Source organism: Aethalodelphis obliquidens, unplaced genomic scaffold, assembly GCF_003676395.1.
Source record: "Aethalodelphis obliquidens isolate GAN/ISIS:26980383/991018 unplaced genomic scaffold, ASM367639v1 scaffold12, whole genome shotgun sequence".
NCBI classification, from domain to species: domain Eukaryota; kingdom Metazoa; phylum Chordata; class Mammalia; order Artiodactyla; family Delphinidae; genus Aethalodelphis; species Aethalodelphis obliquidens.
The window spans coordinates 19,612,146-19,633,500 of NW_020837956.1; the positions used below are offsets into that span (position 1 = coordinate 19,612,146).

The 21,355-nt window shown below is 37.5% G+C and overlaps 1 protein-coding gene across 9 annotated transcripts in view; it reads right to left on the reverse strand.

Annotated features, from left to right (window-relative positions):
• Window positions 1-21,355, reverse strand: part of LCLAT1 (lysocardiolipin acyltransferase 1) — a 253,581-nt gene that overhangs the window by 60,740 nt on the left and 171,486 nt on the right. For 5 of the 9 annotated variants that reach the window (XM_027113463.1, XM_027113469.1, XM_027113465.1 and 2 more), the window contains one exon: window positions 4,631-4,693. The exons of 2 other annotated variants lie outside the window; for them this stretch is intronic. In XM_027113463.1, the coding sequence (XP_026969264.1) occupies window positions 4,631-4,693 (63 nt within the window). Of the gene's footprint in view, window positions 1-4,227; window positions 4,311-4,622; window positions 4,694-21,355 lie in introns of all 9 variants that reach the window. 2 more of the 9 variants (XR_003434105.1, XM_027113467.1) reach the window with 2 other exon arrangements.

Genomic DNA, 21,355 nt, shown 5'->3' on the forward strand with positions numbered 1-21,355 from the left:
TATAATAGCTTACATCTGCTAACCCCAACCTCCCACTCCATCCTTCCCCCAACCCCCTCCCCCTTGGCAACCACAAGTCTGTCCTCTATGTCCATGATTCTGTTTCTGTTTCATAGGTTCATTTGTGTCGTGTTTTAGATTCCACATGTAAGTCATATCATATGGTATTCAGCTTTCTCTTTCTGACTTCACTTAGTATGGTAATCTCTAGTTGCATCCACGTTGCTGCAAATGGCATTATTTCGTTCCTTCTATGGCTGAGTAGTATTCCATTGTGTGTGTGTGTGTGTGTGTGTGTGTGTGTGTGAGAGAGAGAGAGAGAGAGAGGGAGGGAGTGTGTGTGTGTGCGCGCCACATCTTCTTTATCCATTCATCTGCTGATGGATACTTAGGTTGCTTCCATATCTGGTTAAAACTGAGTTGTCTTAATACAAGTACAGTTAAATGGCTACATAAATTCAGGGAAGGGAGAGACTATTTCTAGCTGATAGAAGCAGGAAGCTTCATGGACGAGATGGCCAAAACTAGTAGTGATCCTTTTTCTCTCATCTTCTTGCCCATTTCAAATATCTCTATGTAATATTTCAGCAGGGAAAAAAACAAAACTAAAACAAAGTTAAAATCCTGAGTGATTATCCAAAGAAAACACCAGATACGATATGTACACCAATACCTAGGAGCCTGAAAAATCCAATGAGTGGAAATTTAACATTATAGGCAGACACTGGCACAGAAACGATGGCAGTTTTCGGCAAGATTTCCTTTCCTCCTTCCTCTGCATTATATTCACTTCACTTGATAATACATTGGCCTACTCTGGACAATGTCCCCAGACAGACCTAGAATTTGAAGGTTTTATCTGTTCTGACCACTCTTCCCCAAGGTGAGAGTGTGACATTTTAGCAGTATCTTGCAAGATACTGTGCTGGGGTTGAGGTAGGAAAACCTGGATCTAAATGGATGGACCAGTATCGCTGAAATAAGGAAAAAATTCAAGTATGTACTTGCTGGGCCTTGGGTAGGGGCAATGGCAATCAGGTAGGGAATGCTGCTATTGCTGTGGTGATGCAGAAGACTACTTTTTACTGCACTTCAATGAACCAATGAAGCCTATGATCTTGGAGTTTATAAAAATGGAATTTGAATTGTGATTGCTATTTGTACTTCTATATCCATATGGCAAAGGAGGCAATTAGAAGCATCTGAGAAACTTCTGGTTTAGCTCCTCAAATGAATAATACCAAATAAAATTCTGTAATACAAATTAATTAGGATCTAAATACTGAGTTTTATTTTAACAATAAGCCACAACAATATCCTCCTAATTAATACACAATAAATGACTAGTTATATCTGTTAGCTAACTCAGCTATGTCTTAAATTTGTGTGGGCCAACACTTTAGATACCCACCCACAAAGGAGCTAATTAAAGGACAAAATAAAATGAACTGGTTCACAGAGAGGTCCATCCACCACTCTTATATAATCTGGTGGATTTACTTCATTCATTAATTTATTCATTCACTTTTACTGAACACAGGAGCACTGCCCTAGGCAGAGAGAGAAAGAGAAACAGAGACACTGACAAACTCATGATTCTTACCCCAAAGGAACCTACAATCTAGGAAAGAAGATAAAATATATTTGCAAATTACACAATTCTTAAGAGTGGTTCAGCTGTTGTAGAAGACTGGAGGGGGATAGATAGCACTGCCAGCTGAAGAGGTCAAGAAATGATCTACCTGAGCTGGGCATAAGAGAACAGGTAGGTTTGAAGAAAGGCAGAAGACATAAGACGGTTGCAGAAGGTGAAGAGAAGGAGTGAGGTCAGTGCAGGGCAAAGTGAGTCTCCACTTTGGATGGAGCTTAAAGCTACAGTGGGAAGTTAGATTGGGCCTGTAGCACGAGGTCGGAGAGCTCAGCAATGCTTTTTATTGTTTTTATCAGCTTCCTTTTCTCATTTTCCACAGCAACTATTCCAAACTCTCATTATTCACCTCTGTCCCCTCCCCTCCCTACCATAATCATCACATTACCACGTAACCTCTGACCTGATAGAAGAGCCTTTCATCAGAGCACCCCTCACTTTCTCACCCTTTACTCCCCAAACCAAAATATATATTCAAGTTCAGCCTTGCTTCCTGCCTTAGAAAATGAGGAATCCCCTTAAGTTTGTTTCTGTTCCTAACCCCTCCTGATTTCTCAGAAAATTTGCTCCATCATTCATCCATTTCTCGTCCAGCTTTTCCTCTATTAAGTTTTCTCAGCCTTTAAAAACCCTCAACTCCCCTAGTATCCTTGATGTGGCTTCCCCTTCTGTTGACTGCTCCAGCTCTCTCTTCTCCTTTATCAGCAAATTCCCTGTAGGAAGCATGTAAACTTGCTGTCTCCACTCACTCACATCAATCTGCACTCCACTCACATCTGGTTTCTGGCACCCCCATTCCTGTGAAACTACTCTCTCTAAGGTCAACAAATACATCCTAGTGTTGTACCCAGAGGATTCTTCTAAGGCTTTATATCCAAAGATTCTATTGGCACCTAGAATTTCAGATAAGTTGCTAATGTTTTAGAAAATGAATCCATCAAAGTCCACGAGTATTGAACCTTGCAAATTGGCCTACTGCTGAAAAAGATTGATTTAGATGAAATCAATATTTGTCAATACATATCAAGGGACTCCCTATCTGGGTTTTGAACGTTAAAAACATGGTTTAAGGCACAGCTATTAAAGTTTGGGGTAGGTATTAGGGGATGGGGCTTAGATTTTATGGCTAACTCTGTAGATCACTAGGGGTGACAGGCACTAAGTAAGTGGTCCCACACACAAAAAAACTGCAATATAAAATTATGGCCATTTACAGCCATACACAGAAAAGGCAAGATTTTTTTAAGTCAAAACCATTTGTAAAAACACAAATAAGATATTTCTACAATGATTCTTTCTTAGGAAACAGCTTTGTAATTAGGATGAATCATACTTTTTTCCTACTATATGCCATCATACAGTTCTGCAAATACCTCACTCATGGATCAAAAGAGATGTAAAAAAAACATGAGATGCAATTACTTTTACCGAGTCTTCCTTTAAATTGAACATAATTAATACAGAAATCTCAAAATAAAAGACTATTTTGGGATGACTATGGTGATGGAAAGCCAACAGATCTTATTTTATCTGAGAACAAGTAGTAAACTGCTTAGGAAGATAATCAACTCTCTTAGAATACTAAGAAGGGAACAATTTACTCACCAGTCCCAGAATATTTATAGTCCTAAATGCTACCTTCACAACTCCCACCATTTCTGACTCCTTTTATTTTTCACTTTGTTAGAAGTGAGACTTCACAACAACCAAGACTACCTCTCTAACTCTAGCTCTTACCACTTAAAAGGATGAACTTTGGGTTCCAGTCAGGGCAGTCTCCAACACTGGATCTCCAAGCCCGACTGTACTCTCCCAGTATCTTTAGCAAATCAAATCCTGTTGTTCCTCAGGATCTAATTCCACCCCTGGTTCCCTAAACTCTCCCCTTGCTCTGCCAGTTCACTTCCACCCTTCTCTTCTGCCTGGTATACGGTCTCCATGGTACTTGATCATACACTAACTTTCCAAATGTGAACACACGAAGATGTTCATCACAATTTTTTATTTTCATGCTGTCACCAGCATGCCTTAATCATATAGTATCAACTATAAAAATAGGCTTTACCTAAGATTCAGATTATTTGCATTTACAGAAAAAAAGGTATTTTCTTTAGAATATCTAAATACAAACACCTTTCATCATAATTTTAAATTTAATGCATACAGGACAAACTTTATGACATGCTTCCCATTGCCCAAATTCTGTTCATCTGTCAAGTCTAAACAAAAGTCAGTATTTCCCATCAAATCCTTCCTAATTTCAGTTCTCACCAATATCCATCCCTAAAGTATTAAACTGTAAGCCTTCATTATGACTGATTTAGTAACATAAGAGGCAGCTACAGTCTACTTGAATTATTAAGGAAACTAATATTGGAACCAACATATTAATGATATTTTTACTGATCAGAAAGGTTATTAATAATTTCGTTAACAAAGATTAATTCGTAAACTATTTGGAAACTTTGCTTGGATTACTATTATGAATGTATTGTGGTTGTTAAAATTCTGTTCTGGATGAAAGCAAGTAAATCCCCTGACCCAGAAAAGAATGTTCAAAGTAATTTCCATATACTCACACCAACAGTGCGAAGTGCCTCTCCTGACTGGAAGCATATCAGGGCCAAGTGGCAGATCTTTTATAATAACAACTAACAGCAGTCTGCAAAAATAGGAATAGTTTGTTGTCCAGCTTTGAGGAGTGCTAGTTAACCGAACTCAGTCAGATCTCCTACCCAAGAGCAGTGATAACCGTGCCCAGAAAAGACATTGACTAATACTTCCTTTTCTGCTATAAACTAGCTCATCAACATTGTAAATCACCAAGAGCTTAGTGCAATGAGTAAAATCTAGGACGACTCCTTATGCCTTGACTTCTAAGAAGGTCACTGCTAAGGTTTATGTTTGACTGAAGCAGTTTTTCTTCGCTTGGATAATAATACGTCTTCCCCTCAAGCCCTATGCACACACATACTTTAATACCTGGCTTTGACACCGTGAGCCACGTTTTTCTTATTTTATCTTCTGCTAAAGGCCATTTCAAATCTATGAGGAAATGGGAAAGATGTAAATCATAAATAAACTATGAATACAGGATTTTAAAACTTTTGTACAGCAGTCTCAAAAGTTTTGTCAAAATTTCCACATGGAACCCCAAACTATTTTCAGACTACATTTATACAATGCAAGATTAAGCCAAAGAATGCAGAGTCTGGGGAGGTAAAATCTATCAAAGCAAACAGTTGTTAACCTACAGATAAGACAACTCTCAACACAAATTTCTCATATTTAACATCTAAAAATTATGTAGCACCCTCACTGTATCAAAGGCTTGTTGTTTAAGTCTACAAATAACCACACACTGTAGATTCTTTTAAAGTGTGTTCTATATAATAAATAACAAGGAATTACAGACAGCTGTTTACTTAACAGTACTCAAGTATTTGTGAGGAGTATCTTAGTCACCACAAACAGGCATGTAACATGAGCAACAGAGAACAACAAAGACAAGAAGAGCTCAAACAGGACACTTGCTGTTCAAAGATTTATGACGGCAACTTTTATTCATGTAAAGTATTAGAATGAAGACAATCCAACACATTGTAGATTGCTGTTTTTTACATTCAAATGAGACTATGCCTGGAAAAGGCACTTGATAAAACAAAGGTTAAGAAATAAATGTACGTTAGTGGTTATATTTAATTTCTCTTTCAATTATTATTCCTTATGAAAAAGATGACTAAGTCACAATGAAAATTATTATGTATTAAGTTACTAATTATCACAAAATAAACACACTAAAATAGGCATGTTGTATGTACATGCATGCTCTGACAAGTCAGTATTCTTACAAGAAGGAGAATACCTGCAATTTGCTCCATGTGGTCAAATGCAGTACTTAGGTGCAGAGAGAATGAAAGCTATTGAGAACACGTGTGCTTTCCTCTCCTACATAACTTTGTTATGAGAAAGCAGGTGAATTAGAAAGTTACTAACATACTTTCAACACCTTACATTTCATGTAGCATAGAAAGGCCAACTTAGGATAACTGCCCAGGACTTGTTCTGCTCAGTCCAGATTCTATGACAAAGTACATTTGGGCGCTCTTAGAAATCAAATGATAAATACAGGGATGCTTATATTATAAAATATATAATAGTAAATGTAAACATAATTATTTTATATAATTATGCAAAATAAAATGGAAAAAAATTCTTTCATTTAGAAAGCTATTCAGATAATTTTCAACATTAATAAGCAAATAACTTCTATATTTAGTTTCATGTTCCTGTGGCACTGATTTCTGATCAGAATCTATTTTTAAAAAGTGAGGGCACATGAACTTGGTTTGCATGTGCACACGCATAAGCACACACTCACGCACACCAGCAAGGTCAGTATTGTTTTAACAATACCTTTGCAATACTCAAAACAAACATCAATTTATTTAAAAACAAAATCAAAACGAGAAAAGGTCCTAGCAACTGGAAAAAATATAGAAAAACTATTTTGAATAAGAAAAAAAATCTATAAAGCTAAAAGAGAAAGGGCATAACCTTTAAAAATATGGAAATGGGACACATGCTCAGAAAAAAGGAGAAACAAGTTAAAGCTGTAAGGCTTTTAGGACAAGCCCAGAAAAGAAAAATGATACATCCACAATGAAATTATATACCATATAAAACAAAAAGGCAGGCATAATTTCCTGTTCAGATGAATTTCTGGATTAAAGTGTCCACAGCAGTTAGATTCAGGCCAACATTCTCAGCTTTGGTGAGAATAAACTTTGATTTTCATATGAACAGGAAGCTGAAGTATGATATTGTTACATACGTTGTGCACACGCACTGAAACTCTTATTTTGCTTCAAAACAACATTATAAGGACATAAAGATTTAGTGCTTAGCTGCCACTCGGTGAGATAACACCATTATGGCAGAGCTGCCAGCATTCTCTGCTGTTGGTTCAGCTGTCTCACTAATGCTTTCAGAAGGAAAAACTGAAAGAAGGGTTTAATGTATGTAACAATATTCTTTACAGTCAGTATACAGCCTACAGAAAGTTATCACTCGAAGACAATTCCACAAATTTTACTTACAAAGCTTCTTCCACAATTCTAAATTTTAAAATAAACATATTTTGTAAGTGTCAACAGTTATCAGCATTTTTCAGTGTACTACTCTTAAGAAAATAATATAAACATTATAACAGAGTATCAATACTTAGGCATTTTGAATGAGTAAAATACAGCTTGTATATAATTTTCACTCATTTGTGAAAATGGTAATCTCACCAATTGGAGAATATGTATTTTGAGGATTTTTATTAATGGTGCCATAAGACATGAACTCATCACTGAGGCTCACCTTTCACACTAGTCGGCATTTATTATAGCTGGCCGGTGTTAGAGAAATAGTACATACCCCCAGAACAAGATTTTTCTCCTACTGAAGTCAAGTGGTACAGAGAAGCACAAGGCTGCAATGACTGTCTTCTCAGGACTATCTCAGAGGCTGAAACTCGCTGAGTAGAAATACTAATAAACCGGGAAACATTTAAGAACCACAATTCCATACTGATTTTTACACGATCAAATGCCAAGAGCTTGTTCATGTAAGTTGCAAATAATATGCTTCCGTATGTCCCTTCTAATAGTATAGATAATCTGGGGGGCGGGGAAATCAGCCTTACATGTATCCTGCAGTGAATACTGAAGGTGGTAGGGGGCATTACTAATCACAAGTGCATGTGTGTGACATGCTGAAAACAGCAGCTACAAAAATTTGTACAAATCTATACTGAGTACCTGTAATACTCATGACACTAGGACCTCAGCTATAAAAATCAACAAAACACAGTACCTACCCTAAAGGAGCTCAGAGTCCGAGTGAGAGATGGACCAAAAAAGAAAAAAAAAAATCACTGATTATAGAAAATATGAAAAAAGTGACTGACAAACGCATGGAATATGACGAGAGTAAGAAGAAAGCCCAAGAACCTGGTCAAGAGATTGTCTGAAATGTAAAGGGCATTTGAACTGTCTTGAAGGACCAACAGGAGCTACCCAGATGACTGGGAACAGTTCAGGAAAAGGAATAGCATGAGAAAAGCATGTTCGACCTGGCTAGAACAGAGGACATGGAGTTACAGCCAGAAACAAGGTGAGAAAGGCCACACAGACAGGGACTGAGCTTCGGGCAGTGGTCTATTGACCATGCGCAAGGCACCATTCTGTTAAGTACTGCAAACAAAAACACATGAATCTCAATTGTTTTCTGCAGGCCACACTGGCCACCCTCAGTTCAGACGTAAAGTCACCTTTAGTTCCTGAGTAAAACCTCAGCAGGCTCAACTTCCCTAAGAGAAGCCTATACCCATTTCCACCTACGAGTAAAGCCCTTGGACCTGTACTTAGCTCGTGATACAAAATATCTGCACAATAGATGCTTTATGAAGAGTAACCAAAATCTGTACAAACCAATTCTCATCCAAAGCTCAGTGAGTAAAATACCATTTGTGGAGAATGATTTGAAGGACATGCAGTCTCTCCACACCTTTAGAGTTAAGACAATGTTTGGAGCTCTTATGAGGCTGTTTTTACTGAACTACTCTTTCTCCTTCTGCCATTAGCCCATGTGGGCAAGCGCTCTGAGGCTACGTGGAACAGTTAACATTAAAGATGCTGTGAGGCTGCTGGGCACGACAGTGCACAATGTCCTCTGTGAGGAACCAAAGATCTTTCTCTCAAGTCCTTCAGAAATGGTCATGCTTTTTCCGAGCATGTGGTTTGCTTTAACCTTATGGCCCTTGTCAATGATACCATTCAGTTCCCTTATACAGAAGATGCCAGAAAGCTCAGGACCAATTTATAGACCTATACTTTATAGGATTATAGAGCTTATATCATATGTCTGATGTATACAGTAACCTTGTAACATATAACCTGTCTATTAAATTCATCCCTTTATTGTCCCTTTACCTTAATTTTTTTTTTCTTATGTCGTGGTGCTGCTGTTATTGTACATACATATTTATGTTTGCCACTTTAAATCTTTATTGGAACATAGCAGGGTATAAAATTACAGCAATCAAGCAGCTGATTGGTTCAAAAAATTTAAAGAGTATCTTTATATGCCAGGTCTCTGCTGAAGGCTAGGATAAAAACTGTCAGTGGACCTGACTCGATGCTTATGGTCAGGAAACTGAGAGTTATGGACAAAATGGATAATTAAACAAGTGATAATACCATAGGAAAAACATTTATATAGGGCAAATATAGTAGGAAAAGCATTCACATAGGGAACACAGAAGACGAAGATACCTGGGAAGGCTTCCCAAATGAACTATTATCTAAGCTGTGACCTCCAGGCTGAGTAGGAAAAGTTCTGCTATAGTGGGGAAGGCTCAGAGTACAGTACACTCTGGGCAAGGAAAGCAGTTCAGTATGTCTGGGATAAGTGGTGTAACTAAGGAGACAGCAGATAGGCCAGAGAGGTAAGCAAGGACCAGGGCACAGAGGGCCTGGCAAATCATGTTAAAGAAGTAGATTTAACCTTGGAGCATTGTGAAACCCAGAAGGTTTTGCCGGGTGCTGACACAATCAATCAGATTTGCACTGTAACATTTATTGAGCGCTTGCTGTTTTCCAGGCCCTGTGCTAAGTGCTTTCTGTGCCTGACTATACTGAATCCTCAGAAGAGTCCTATAAAATCATAGAAAGTAAGCACTATTATTACTCCTATTTTACAGAAGATGAAAATGAGGTTTTATGAGGGAAAGGAATCTAGCCAGCCACATTCCTAGTCCTAGTGAAGCCAGGATTCTAACCCAGGTCTTTGGACTCCAGGGCCTAGTTTAGTGTGCTGTCACATTCATTTAGAAGAAGGCTTGATTGATAATGATGGTAATGACTCTGTGGTGTGAGGAATATAGGAGGAAAAGCAATTTAGGGGGAATGACAAATTCAATTCTGAACATACTGAAGTGCCTGCAGAACCTCCAAGTGGCAAAAATCACATATATGGCTCTTTAGTAAGAAAGGGCTTTTGGACCAAGGGTTTAGAATTAGGAGTCATGAGCACATGGATGATCATTTGAGCCACCAACCTGAATGACATGTCCCAGGGAGAATGTGTGGAGTGAGAGAACAAAGGAGCCTGGGAGAGTCTTGTGAGGAACATAGAGAGGACTGAAGAACCTGCAAAAAAGTCTTGAGAAGTGGCCAGAGAAGTAGGAGAAAAAATGACAAGCCAAAGGGAGAGCATATTTCAAGAAGAATCAACAGTGCCAAATGTTGCTAAGAGGAAAATAAGTAAGAATGGAAAGGTATTCATTAGATTTAGAAATAAAATCTTTGTTCTTAATGGCTTAGGTGACATGGCTGTTGCTGTCCTTTTAGGAAGGTAAGAGGTAAAGTATATTAAAATGGCTATTAATATAAGATCTGTGCCAAGTCCTATTAGAGAAGAAAAAGAGATTCAGTCCAGATGTCTGCCAGCTGGGGGAAATGAGAATGGACTCTCAGAAGAAGCTCATTAAAGGAAAAACAGCATTTGGAGATTAAAGAAAAGAGCAAAGCCTTGCAGGTTTTAGCCTGGACAGATATAACCAGAGGCAAAATTCAGAAAGCATAAGGCACAGTCAGGAATAGTCCATTAATTCAAATAGGTTGGCTCATACGGCATTAGTGGTAAGATTTAAAAAGTAGATTGGAACCATGTTATAAAGTCTTCACCAAGGAATACGGAAGTAATGCACATATTTAAATGTCTTTTCTCCCTGGAAAATGCCTAATTATTCTTTAATTCTCAGCTCATGTGCCACCTCTTCAGTGTCACTTTAAGTAAAAAAAGACTAGCCTTTCTTTATGTGCTTAAGTTACTTTCTATTTGTATCTCTTATGATAATGCATTTTAATATTTCCTAAACTTGATGATATTCAAGGGAATTGGGTGTGTCTTGGTACTGGCAATATCTCAGCAAGTCAAATAACATATGTGCCCGAGAAGCATTTTCTGAACAAATAAACATACACACAATTACGTAAGAGTGGTACTTTATGAAGACTGACTGTTAGCTGTGTGCAGTATGGATTAGCAAAGAAGAAACAAGAGGCACTCCAGTGAGAAAGCAAGGAAGCGTGAAAAGGAGAAGTAATGGGATCCCATCGAATGGGGCCATTGCAGAAATAAAGGAAGTTTCTCTAAGAGATGCTTCCAAGGCAATATCATAGAATTTGGTGACCAAATGAAATGGGGCAGGGCATAAGACTAACATTTTATAAAAACTTTAAAAAATATACCCTGGACTCAGTAATTAGATTTGGAACTATATCCTAGGGAAATAATTAGAGATTTACACATACTTTCGCATTATTTATAAGAGCAGAAAGCTGGAAACCATTTTAATTTTTAATAATAGAGGCCTAATTAAATAAACTGTGGCACCTCTATCTGATGAAGCACCAAGCATACATTAACGCATCATAAAAAATTATGTGACGATGGTGAAAAATGCACATTATAGTAAGTTGGGGAAAAAATTTTACAAAACAAAATAGAATTTGACCCAATTTTTAAAATAAAACATGGAAAAACACAAGACTCAAAAGGCACTGGATATTTGAGAAGTGCCTGACAAGACTATGGGTGCCATTTTCTTCTTTGTAATTAATTTTCCAACTTTTTTTTTAAATAAAAACTTTTTTTTTTAATAGGAAGAGAGCTAATATTGAGAAAATCAAGTCATCAGGCTAGTTTGAGAGTTGCTGGCAAAAAGGAAGAAAAGATAGAACCACAATTTGAAAAGACAGATAGTTTGAGTTTTGTTTTAGGGATTAGAGAAATAAAGGAAGAACTGGTAAATATAGGAACCAGGCAAAAAAAAAAAAGAGAGATGCTTACAAAAAGGAAATCTTGATTTATTTTTCCATTTAAACAAAACACACAGTACAGCCAAGGATACCAGGGAGAGATCTAGGTAAGAGAGAAAAAACCCCTACAAAGATGGCATTTTTGTAGCATCTGGAATAGAAAAACTGCTAACTTCTTACATAGCAGGAAGAACATGGGCTTTGGCATCAAAGAGACCTGAGTATAGATCATGGTACCTCCACTCAGCAGCTGTGTGACCCTGGACAAGCTGTTAACTGAGCCAATCTCCTCGGGTGTAGCACAGGGCAAACCACCACCTAGCACAGTTATGAGAACTAAGAGATCTGTAAGAAAGTAGCTAGTGGGGTAGCTATGAGCCCAGGAGCCACCACCAGACTTTGATTCAGCAGGTCTGAGCCTGGACCCGAGTATCTACGTTTTTAAAAGCTCCCTGGGTAATTCTACTGCATGGGCAGCAACATGTGAACAGTTCAGTGCCTGGCACAAGGCAGGTACTTGATAAACATTAGATGGTTGTTTTTCTGGACAGAATATAGGGCTTCTATCATTTTTCATTAAGGCTGTCATGACTTTCTTCACTGAATACAGTGGCAAGATCTGTCCCAAGTGAGCTGTTTGCTTGAGTGACTTGATCGAGAAATGGAAAAAATAAAAACATCACTCTCTGGGGGTAGGAATTAAGTTCTTCAACAATAATGGCATCACACAACCTTCTTAAATATTGTCTGTTACTTTACAGCCAGGTCTTCAGCTCAGTCAGACTGGTTTTGCCTTAGCTGACCAAACACTGTGCCCTTTCTTGTACTCTTCCTTTCCTGTTCTCAGCCGTCCTTATTTGTCCTGCCTATCCAAATTACATATAGTCTCTAAGGTCCAAGGGAAATTCAGCTTCTTTTTTTTTACATCTTTATTGGAGTATAATTGCTTTACAATGGTGTGTTAGTTTCTGCTTTATAACAAAGTGAATCAGTTATACATATAGATATGGCCCCATCTCTCTTCCCTCTTGCATCTCCCTCCCTCCCACCCTCCCTATCCCAACCCTCAGGCAGTCACAAAGCACCGAGCTGATATCCCTGTGTTATGCGGCTGCTACCCACTAGCTATCTACCTTACGTTTGCTAGTGTATATATGTCCATGCCTCTCTCTCGCTTTGTCACAGCTTACCCTTCCCCCTCCCCATATCCTCAAGTCTATTCTCTAGTAGGTCTGTATCTTTATTCCTGTCTTACCCCTAGGTTCTTCATGACATTTTTTTCCCTTAAATTCCATATATATGTGTTAGCATACGGTATTTGTTTTTCTCTTTCTGACTTACTTCACTCTGTATGACAGACTCTAGGTCTATCCACCTCATTACAAATAGCTCAATTTCGTTTCTTTTTATGGTTGAGTAATATTCCACTGTATATACGTGCCACATCTTCTTTATCCATTCATCCAATGATGGACACTTAGGTTGTTTCCATCTCCTGGCTATTGTAAATAGAGCTGCAGTGAACATTTTGGTACATGACTCTTTTTGAATTATGGTTTTCTCAGGGTATATGTGATGGGTCATATGGTAGTTCTATTTGTAGTTTTTTAAGGAACCTCCATACTGTTCTCCATAGTGGCTGTACCAATTCACATTCCCACCAGCAGTGCAAGAGTGTTCCCTTTTCTCCATACCCTCTCCAGCATTTATTGTTTCTAGATTTTTTGATGATGGCCATTCTGACTGGTGTGAGATGATATCTCATTGTAGTTTTGATTTGCATTTCTCTAATGATTAATGATGTTGAGCATTCTTTCATGTGTTTGTTGGCAGTCTGTATATCTTCTTTGGAGAAATGTCTATTTAGGTCTTCTGCCCATTTTTGGATTGGGTTGTTTGTTTTTTTGTTATTGAGCTAAATGAGCTGCTTATAAATTTTGGAGATTAATCCTTTGTCATTTGCTTCATTTGCAAATATTTTCTCCCATTCTGAGGGTTGTCTTTTGGTCTCGTTTATGGTTTCCTTTGCTGTGCAAAAGCTTTCAAGTTTCATTAGGTCCCATTTGTTTATTTTTGCTTTTATTTCCATTTCTCTAGGAGGTGGGTCAAAAAGGATCTTGTTGTGATTTATGTCATAGAGTGTTCTGCCTATGTTTTCCTCTAAGAGTTTGATAGTTTCTGGCCTTACATTTAGGTCTTTAATCCATTTTGAGCTTATTTTTGTGTATGGTGTTAGGGAGTGATCTAATCTCTTACTTTTAAATGTACCTGTCCAGTTTTCCCAGCACCACTTATTGAAGAGGCTGTCTTTTCTCCACTGTATATTCTTGCCTCCTTTATCAAAGATAAGGTGACCATATGTGCGTGGGTTTATCTCTGGGCTTTCTATCCTGTTCCATTGATCTATCTTTCTGTTTTTGTGCCACTACCATACTGTCTTGATTACTGTAGCTTTGTAGTATAGTCTGAAGTCAGGGAGCCTGATTCCTCCAGCTCTGTTTTTCGTTCTCAAGATTGCTTTGGCTATTCGGGGTCTTTTGTGTTTCCATACAAATTGTGAAATTTTTTGTTCTAGTTCTGTGAAAAATGCCAGTGGTAGTTTGATAGGGATTGCATTGAATCTGTAGATTGCTTTAGGTAGTAGAGTCATTTTCACAATGTTGATTCTTCCAACCCAAGAACATGGTATATCTCTCCATCTATTTGTATCATCTTTAATTTGTTTCATCAGTGTCTTATCATTTTCTGCATACAGATCTTTTGTCTCCTTAGGTAGGTTTATTCCTATATATTTTATTCTTTTTGTTGCAATGGTAAATGGGAGTGTTTTCTTGATTTCACTTTCAGATTTTTCATCATTAGTGTATAGGAATGCAAGAGATTTATGTGCATTAATTTTGTAACCTGCTACTTTACCAAATTCATTGATTAGCTCTAGTAGTTTTCTGGTAGCATCTTTAGGACTCTCTATATATAGTATCATGTCATCTGCAAACAGTGACAGCTTTACTTCTTCTTTTCTGATTTGGATTCCTTTTATTTCCTTTTCTTCCCTGATTGCTGTGGCTAAAACTTCCAAAACCATGTTGAATAAGAGTGGTGAGAGTGGGCAACCTTGTCTTGTTCCTGATCTTAGTGCAAATGCTTTCAGTTTTTCACCATTGATGATGATGTTGGCTGTGGGCTTGTCATATATGGCCTTTATTATGTTGAGGAAAGTTCCCTCTATGCCTCCTTTCTGCAGGGTTTTTATCATAAATGGGTGTTGAATTTTGTCAAAAGCTTTCTCTGCATCTATTGAGCTGATCATATGGTTTTTCTCCTTCAACTTGTTAATATGGTGTATCACATTGATTGATCTGCGTATATTGAAGAATCCTTGCATTCCTGGGATAAACCCCACTTGATCATGGTGTATGATCCTTTTAATGTGCTGTTGGATTCTGTTTGCTAGTATTTTGTTGAGGATTTTTGCATCTATGTTCATCAGTGATATTGGCCTGTAGTTTTCTTTCTTTGTGACATCCTTGTCTGGTTTTGGTATCAAGGTGATGGTGGCCTCAGAGAATGAGTTTGGGAGTGTTCCTCCCTCTGCTATATTTTGGAAGAATTTGAGAAGGATAGGTGTTAGCTCTTCTCTAAATGTTTGATAGAATTCGCCTGTGAAGCCATCTGGTCCTGGGCTTTTGTTTGTTGGAAGATTTTTAATCACCGTTTCAATTTCAGTGCTTGTGACTGGTCTCTTCATATTTTCTATTTCTTCCTGGTTCAGTCCTGGCAGGTTGTGCATTTCTAAGAATTTGTCCATTTCTTCCAGGTTGTCCATTTTATTGGCATAGAGTTGCTTGTCGTAATCTCTCATGATCTTTTGTATTTCTGCAGTGTCAGTTGTTACTTCTCCTTTTTCACTTCTAATTCTATTGAGTCTTCTCCCTTTTTTTAGTGATGAGTCTGGCTAATGGTTTATCAATTTTGTTTATCTTCTCAAAGAACCAGCTTTTAGTTTTACTGATCTTTGCTATCGTTTCCTTCATTTCTTTTTCATTTATTTCTGATCTGATTTTTATGATTTATTTCCTTCTGCTAACTTTGGGGTTTTCTTGTTCTTCTTTCTCTAATTGCTTTAGGTGCAAGGTTAGGTTGTTTATTCGAGATGTTTCCTGTTTCTTTTTTTTGCCATACGCGGGCCTCTCACTGTTGTGGCCTCTCCCGTTGCGGAGCACAGGCTCCGGACGCACAGGCTCAGCGGCCATGGCTCACGGGCCCAGCCGCTCCGCGGCATGTGGGATCCTTCCGGACCAGGGCACGAACCCGTGTCCCCTGCATCGGCAGGCAGACTCTCAACCACTGCGCCACCAGGGAAGCCCTCCTGTTTCTTAAGGTAGGATTGTATTGCTATAAACTTCCCTCTTAGAACTGCTTTTGCTGCATCCCATAGGTTTTGGGTCGTCATGTCTCCATTCTCATTTGTTTCTAGGTATTTTCTGATTTTCTCTTTGATTTCTTCAGTGATCACTTCGTTGTTAAGCAGTGTATTGTTTAGCCTCCATGTGTTTGTATTTTTTACAGATCTTTTCCTGTAATTGATATCTAGTCTCATAGCGTTGTGGTCGGAAAAGATACTTGATACAATTTCAATATTCTTAAATTTACCAAGGCTTGATTTGTGACCCAAGATATGATCTATCCTGGAGAATGTTCCATGAGCACTTGAGAAAAATGTGTATTCTGTTGTTTTTGGATGGAATGTCCTATAAATATCAATTAAGTCCATCTTGTTTAATGTATCATTTAAAGCTTGTGTTTCCTTATTTATTTTCATTTTGGATGATCTGTCTATTGGTGAAAGTGGGGTGTTAAAGTCCCCTACTATGAATGTGTTACTGTCGATTTCCCCTTTTATGGATGTTAGTATTTGCCTTATGTATTGAGGTGCTCCTATGTTGGGTGCAAAAATATTTACAATCATTATATCTTCTTCTTGGATCGATCCCTTTATCATGTAGTGTCCTTCTTTGTCTCTTGTAATAGTCTTTATTTTAAAGTCCATTTTGTCTGATATGAGAATTGCTACTCCAGCTTTCTTTTGATTTCCATTTGCATGGAGTATCTTTTTCCAACCCCTTACTTTCAGTCTGTATGTGTCTCTAGGTCTGAAGTGGTTCTCTTGTAGACAGCATATAGATGGGTCTTCTTTTTGTATCCATTCAGCCAATCTGTGTCTTTTGGTGGGAGCATTTAGTCCATTTGCATTTAAGGTAATTATTGATATGTATGTTCCTATTCCCATTTTCTTAATTGTTTTGGGTTTGTTATTGTAGGTCTTTTCCTTCTCTTGTGTTTCCTGCCTAGAGAAGTTCCTTTAGCATTTGCTGTAAAGCTGGCTTGGTGGTGCTGAATTCTCTTAGCTTTTGCTTGTCTGTAAGGGTTTTAATTTCTCTGTCGAATGTGAATGAGATCCTTGCTGGGTAGAGTAATCTTGGATGTAGGTTTTTCCCTTTCATCACTTTAAATATGTCCTGCCACACCCTTCTGGCTTGCAGTGTTTCTGCTGAAAGATCAGCTGTTAACCTTATGGGCAGTCCCTTGTATGTTAATTGTTGCTTTTCCCTTGCTGCTTTTAATATGTTTTCTTTGTATTTAATTTTTGAGAGTTTGATTAATATGTGTCTTAGCGTATTTCTCCTTTGATTTATCCTGTATGGGACTCTCTGTGCTTCCTGGACTTGATTAACTATTTCCTTTCCCATATTAGGGAAGTTTTCAATTATAATCTCTTCAAATATTTTCTCAGTCCCTTTCTTTTTCTCTTCTTCTTCTGGAACCCCTATAATTCGAATGTTGGTGTGTTTAATGTTATCCCAGAGGTCTCTGAGACTGTCCTCAGTTCTTTTCATTGTTTTTTCTTTATTCTCTGCAGTAGTTATTTCCACTATTTTATCTTCCAGGTCACTTATCCGTTCTTCTGCCTCAGTTATTCTGCTATTGATCCCATCTAGAGTATTTTTAATTTCATTTATTGTGTTGTTCATCATTGCTTGTTTCATCTTTAGTTCTTCTAGGTCCTTGTTAAATGTTTCTTGCATTTTGTCTATTCTATTTCCAAGATGTTGGATCATCTTTACTATCATTATTCTGAATTCTTTTTCAGGTAGACTGCCTATTTCCTCTTCATTTGTTTGGTCTGGTGGGTTTTTATCTTGCTCCTTCATCTGCAGTGTGTTTTTCTGTCTTCTCATTTTGCTTATCTTACTGTGTTTGGGGTCTCCTTTTTGCAGGCTGCAGGTTCGTAGTTCCCGTTGTTTTTGATGTCTGTCCCCAGTGGCTAAAGTTGGTTCAGTGGGTTGTGTAGGCTTCCTGGTGGAGGGGACTAGTGCCTGTGTTCCGGTGGATGAGGCTGGATCTTGTCTTTCTGGTGGTCAGGTCCACATCTGGTGGTGTGTTTTGGGGTGTCTGTGGACTTATTATGATTTTTCAGCTTCTTGAAGAAGCCTTACCTGAGTATTTCAACACTACATGATCTCTCTTTACTGAACACACCTGTGATTGTGTAATGTAATTAAGCATAATAGTTTACACTGTGTACCACAAAACTTGGCATGTAAGTATACTGTCATATTATTTTTTAGATATTTCTATGAGTACTGTTCTTATCTATCCAGGAAGATGATAAACTTCTTGAAGGCAAGGTCATATTCCATGGAGTGTTTGACCCCTTACTCCCAACTACTTCAACCTAATTTCAAGTTATCGCAAATGTGCACACTTGTGCCACCTAATGGTAAAGGTAATTATTGCACGGTTACAATTCAGTAACTGGCTTACAAAGCATATAACAGAACCAAATAATGGTTGGACCAAATCATTACTTGTTTAAAATCAAAGAAGAATAAAGCTACTACTGTTAAAAATAATACAGCAGCAGAGATGATAATGACTATAACTAAATTTTGGGGCATTAAGTTAGAATTTTTAAATTGTGTGATAAATTTCTTAAAGCTGTATAACTAAAAACCAAAACACTTTCTCATGTAAAACCTTCTTTTCTCTAAGTTAGCAACTTCCTTTTGGGTTTGGGTTAATCTTAGTACTGAAAAAGGTTATATAATCACATATTGAAATGTCCTGTGATTAGAGGTACATATGAAATAAATCTTCCATGACAGATAGTGATCAGTGTAATATACATTGCTCTGGGAAGATGGTAAGGACACTGTGCTTATCTTTTCAGACAAAAGAAAATATTAACCTCAACTAATACTGATTTAGTCTCCATTATGGGCAGGACAATCCATATCCTTAAGAAGGTTATGATCTAGTAAATGTATAAGAGCAAGTACAAAAATGATGGAAATCAAGGTACTCAGGGAAAACTTTTTACCATTATTATTACAAGAACAACACATCTGTATAATGTTATATAATGGGTGTTATATTTCCGGTTAAGTGTGTGTTTTCTAAATGTTCTTAATCTCGGTGAAATAAATTCTAAAGAGACGCTCAGAAACTACTTTCTTTGTTTTGCATTTTCTCTTATTCAGTGTTTCCCATTAGGACTTCTTATCCTTAACTTCTTGATGTCTTGAATTTCTCATCTGCCTGAACTTGTGCTATTAATATCAGAAATAGTGAATTCAGTTACAGGCATGAGTGAGTAGTAAAGATGTTACCTAATGATAATTGGGTTTTTTAAGTTTAATTTTTATTTTATATTAGAGTTTAGTTGATTTACAATGTTGTGTTAGCTTCAAATGTAGAGCAAAGTGATTCAGTTATACATATATCCATTCTTTGGATATACATATCCAATGGATACATATATCCATTCTTTTTCAGGTTCTTTTCCCGTATAGGTTGTTACACATTGAGTAGAGTTCCCTGTGCTATATAGTAGGTCCTTGTTAATTATCTATTTTATATATAGTAGTGTGTATGTGTTAATCCCAACCTCCTAATTTATCCCTCCCCACCCCACCTTTCCCCTTTGGTAACCATAAGTTGGCTTTTGAAGTCTGAGTCTTCTTCTGTTTTGTAAATAAGTTAATTTGTATCAATTAAGTCCATCTGGTCTAATGTATCACTTAAGGCCCATTTTCTTACTGATTTTCTGTCTGATCTGTCCCTTGATGTAAGTGAGGTGTTAAAGTCCCCCACTATTATTGTGTTACTGTTGATTTCTCCTTTTATGGCTGTTAGTATTTGCCTTACATACCGAGGTACTCCTATGTTGGGTGCATATATATTTATAATTGTTATATCTTCTTCTCGGATTGATCCCTTGTTCATTATGTAGTGTCCTTCCTTGTCTCGTGCAACAGTCTTTAAAGTCTATTTATCTGATATGCGTATTGCTACTCCAGCTTTCATTTGATTTCCATTTGCATGGAATATCTTTTTCCATCCCCTCACTTTCAATCTGTATGTGTCCCTATATCTAAAGCGGGTCTCTTGTGGACAGCATATATATGGGTCTTGTTTTTGTATCCATTCAGCCAGACTATGTCTTTTGGTTGGAGGATTTAATCCATTTACATTTAAGGTAATTATCGAGATGTATGTTCTTAATGCCGTCTTGCTAATTGTTCTGGATTTGTTTTCTTTTTGGGGGTGGTGGTTTTTCTTCCCTTCCTCTTTTGTTTTCTGCTTTTGTGATTTGATGACTTTCTTTAGTGTTGTCTCTGGGTGCTTTTTCTTTCTTGTGTGTGTATCTATTATAGATTTTTGGTTTGCAGCTCCCATGAGGTTTTGATATAGCAGTCTCTCTCTCTCTCTCTCTCTCTCTCTCTCTCTCTCTCTATATATATATATATATACACACACACATACACATATGTATATATATACACACACACACATATATATGTATATATATATACACACACATATATATGTGTGTGTGTATATACACACACATGATTATTTTAAGCTACTGGCCTCTTAATTTCAAATGCATTTCCAACATCCTGCACTTATACTCTCCTCTTCTCACAGTTGCTGGTTTTGATATCATATTTGTGTGTGGATGATTTCCTACCTTTACTGTATGTTTGCCTTTACCGGTGAGCTTTCTCATTTGTAATTTTGTTTGTAGTTGTGGCCTTTTCTTTTCCAGCTAGAGAGATTCCTTTAGCATTTGCTGCAAAGGTGGTCTCGTGGTGCTGAATTCGCTTAGCTTTTGCTTGTCTGTAAAGCTTTTGATTTCTCTGTAATATCTGAATGACAGCCTTGCTGAGTAGCATATTCTTGGTTGTAGGTTCTTCCCTTTCATCACTTAAAATATTGTATATCATACCACTCCCTTCTGGCCTGCACAGTTTCTGCTAAAAAATCAGTTGATAACCTTATGGCAGTTCCCTTGTATTTATTTATTGCTTTTCTCTTGTTGCTTTTAATATTTTTTCTTTGTCATTAATTTTTGTCAGTTTGATTACTATGAGTCTTGGCATGTTCCTCCTTGGGTTTATCCTGTATGCGCTCTCTGTGCTTCCTGGACTCGGGTGACTGTTTCCTTTCCCATGTTAGGGAAGTTTTCAGCTGTTATCTCTTCAAATATTTTCTCAGGCCCTTTCTCTCTCTCTTCTCCTTCTGGGACCCCTATAATGTGAATGTTGATGTGTTTAATGTTGTCCCAGAGGTCTCTGAGACTGTCCTCATTTCTTTTCACTCTTTTTTCTGTCCCACAGCAGTGGTTTCCACCAATCTGTCCTCCAGCTCACTTATTCATTTTTCTGCCTCATTTATTCTGCTATTGCTTCTGTCTAGTGTATTTTTCATTTCAGTTATTATATTGTTCATCTCTGTTCTTTACAGCTTCTAGCTCTTTATTAAACATTTT